Raw genomic sequence first — 1,798 nt, 5'->3', positions numbered from 1 at the left:
GGCACAGTGGGTGATTTGGTAGCGCGGCGTAACTTTGCCCATTCGATGCGCTTTAAAATTTTATCATTCAATGGTTCTACATGACGCGCATATGCCATATTCTGCAATGTATATTCATGACCACAAAAAACTTTAGTATCATCCGGTAAGGAAGACAATTTTTGGCACAATGCCGAGTACATTTGATCGGGTGTGCCTTCAAAGAAACGCCCACAGCCTCCTTGGAATAGAGTATCGCCGGTAAAAACGGCGCGGTCATCAGTATTTGACGATTCCACAAAGTAACAAATGTGTCCAGTGGTGTGACAAGGGGTAAAAAGGCAACTCACTTTAAGGTTCCCAATCTGTATGCGATCATCTTGAGACACTTTTTGCGTTAGTGCACCAATGCGATCATCACCACCGTACACTTCCAGCGGCTTGCCATACATCTTAACTAATTTCTCATTACCGCCAGCATGATCCCAGTGATGGTGCGTGGTAAGCACCTTAGTAAGATGCACATTTTCAGCTTGCACAGCAGCTATAACACTTTCCGGATCGACCGGGTCAACAATGGCAGCCTCCTTGGTTGAGTTGTCGATAATCTAGAAAGGAAGCATTAATATCAGAAGTGAAACGTTTATTCATTTACATATGTATTTGCCCGCTTACCAAATACATGAAATTGTCCTGAAGCGCTGGCAATACCTTCNGTAAGATGCACATTTTCAGCTTGCACAGCAGCTATAACACTTTCCGGATCAACCGGGTCAACAATGGCAGCCTCCTTGGTTGAGTTGTCGATAATCTAGAAAGGAAGCATTAATTTCAGAAGTGAAACGTCTATTCATTTACATATGTATTTGCCCGCTTACCAAATACATGAAATTGTCCTGAAGCGCGGGCAATACCTTTACATGCATGGAAGCCCATTTTAAATCCTCCACAGAGCTATGCATTCTGTTTATACCAACTTTAAGTAACTTTTGTACTGCAAAAGGAAAAATACAGAATTTTAGCAAAAATTGTTGGTTCACATAATTACATATGTATTTTATCTAATCTGCAATGCAATCAAAAGTCTTAAATAAACAATCACTTTTGATGTCAAAACGTCGCAGCGACATTAATTCCGCGCTATTCCGCTTGATGTTAAGTGCATTTGCACTTGCACAAGCGAGCGGGCGTCCGGCACTGCACACACCTCGAAAATACGCAGCGGTCAGATTGCGTACAACACCCTGCTGTACGTTTCTCCAAGCGTTGGAAAGCATTTATTGTTATAAAATATGTACTACTACTTGATTTTGTGCTTTAATCTAGTTGTGTATATGTAAAATGGTATACTTTTTGTACAATTTTTACTTGTTTTATTTTATTTTTTTTTGCTTTTTTTACACTATTGTCGCTGCTTTGTGCGCTTTTGTTTTGTGCTTCAAACACGTTTTATTTCAGACTTATTGCAGTTTTGCGACAAGTTTCACTATTACTAGTTTATAAAATAGTTTGCGGTGCAGAAAATTATTGAAATTAGAATGAAATTAAAAATTATTACTAAACTGTAAAAAAATTAGTTCCGTACTCAGAATTCCGATTAGATTAATTTTGTCGTTGCCGGACAATGAAGGAAATGAGGGTACTTGAAGTTAGTTGCAAAACAATCAGCTTTTTACTTTAATTTTCGAATTTAGCTCATATAAAATAAATTACCAAACTATGCAAAATACAAGAAAAAGAACTAACTGTTATCAAAAGATTCACTTTTCCATGTGTTATCTGGGTTTTAGAAAATGTCTTCGATTATTTTGTTATTAAA

At 37.7% G+C, this 1,798-nt stretch overlaps 1 protein-coding gene across 1 annotated transcript; it reads right to left on the bottom strand.

Moving 5' to 3' along the window:
- Positions 1-5: 5 nt before the first annotated feature.
- On the bottom strand, positions 6-1,536 carry LOC108356229 (hydroxyacylglutathione hydrolase, mitochondrial-like; the record flags this gene model as incomplete). Its single annotated transcript, XM_017607349.1, has 3 exons — positions 1,082-1,536; positions 858-973; positions 6-587 (listed from the first exon to the last, which is right to left on the bottom strand). Coding segments are annotated over exons 1-3 (873 nt in total), but the record flags the coding sequence as incomplete, so codon positions are not given.
- Between the last annotated feature and the right edge of the window lie 262 nt (positions 1,537-1,798).

This window comes from Rhagoletis zephyria, unplaced genomic scaffold (genome assembly GCF_001687245.7).
Source record: "Rhagoletis zephyria isolate East Lansing unplaced genomic scaffold, Rhagoletis_zephyria_1.1 Rzeph_scaffold_55772, whole genome shotgun sequence".
Lineage (NCBI taxonomy): Eukaryota > Metazoa > Arthropoda > Insecta > Diptera > Tephritidae > Rhagoletis > Rhagoletis zephyria.
The sequence above is the reverse complement of the archived record's forward strand: the minus strand, read 5'-3'. Positions and strand labels throughout refer to the sequence as shown.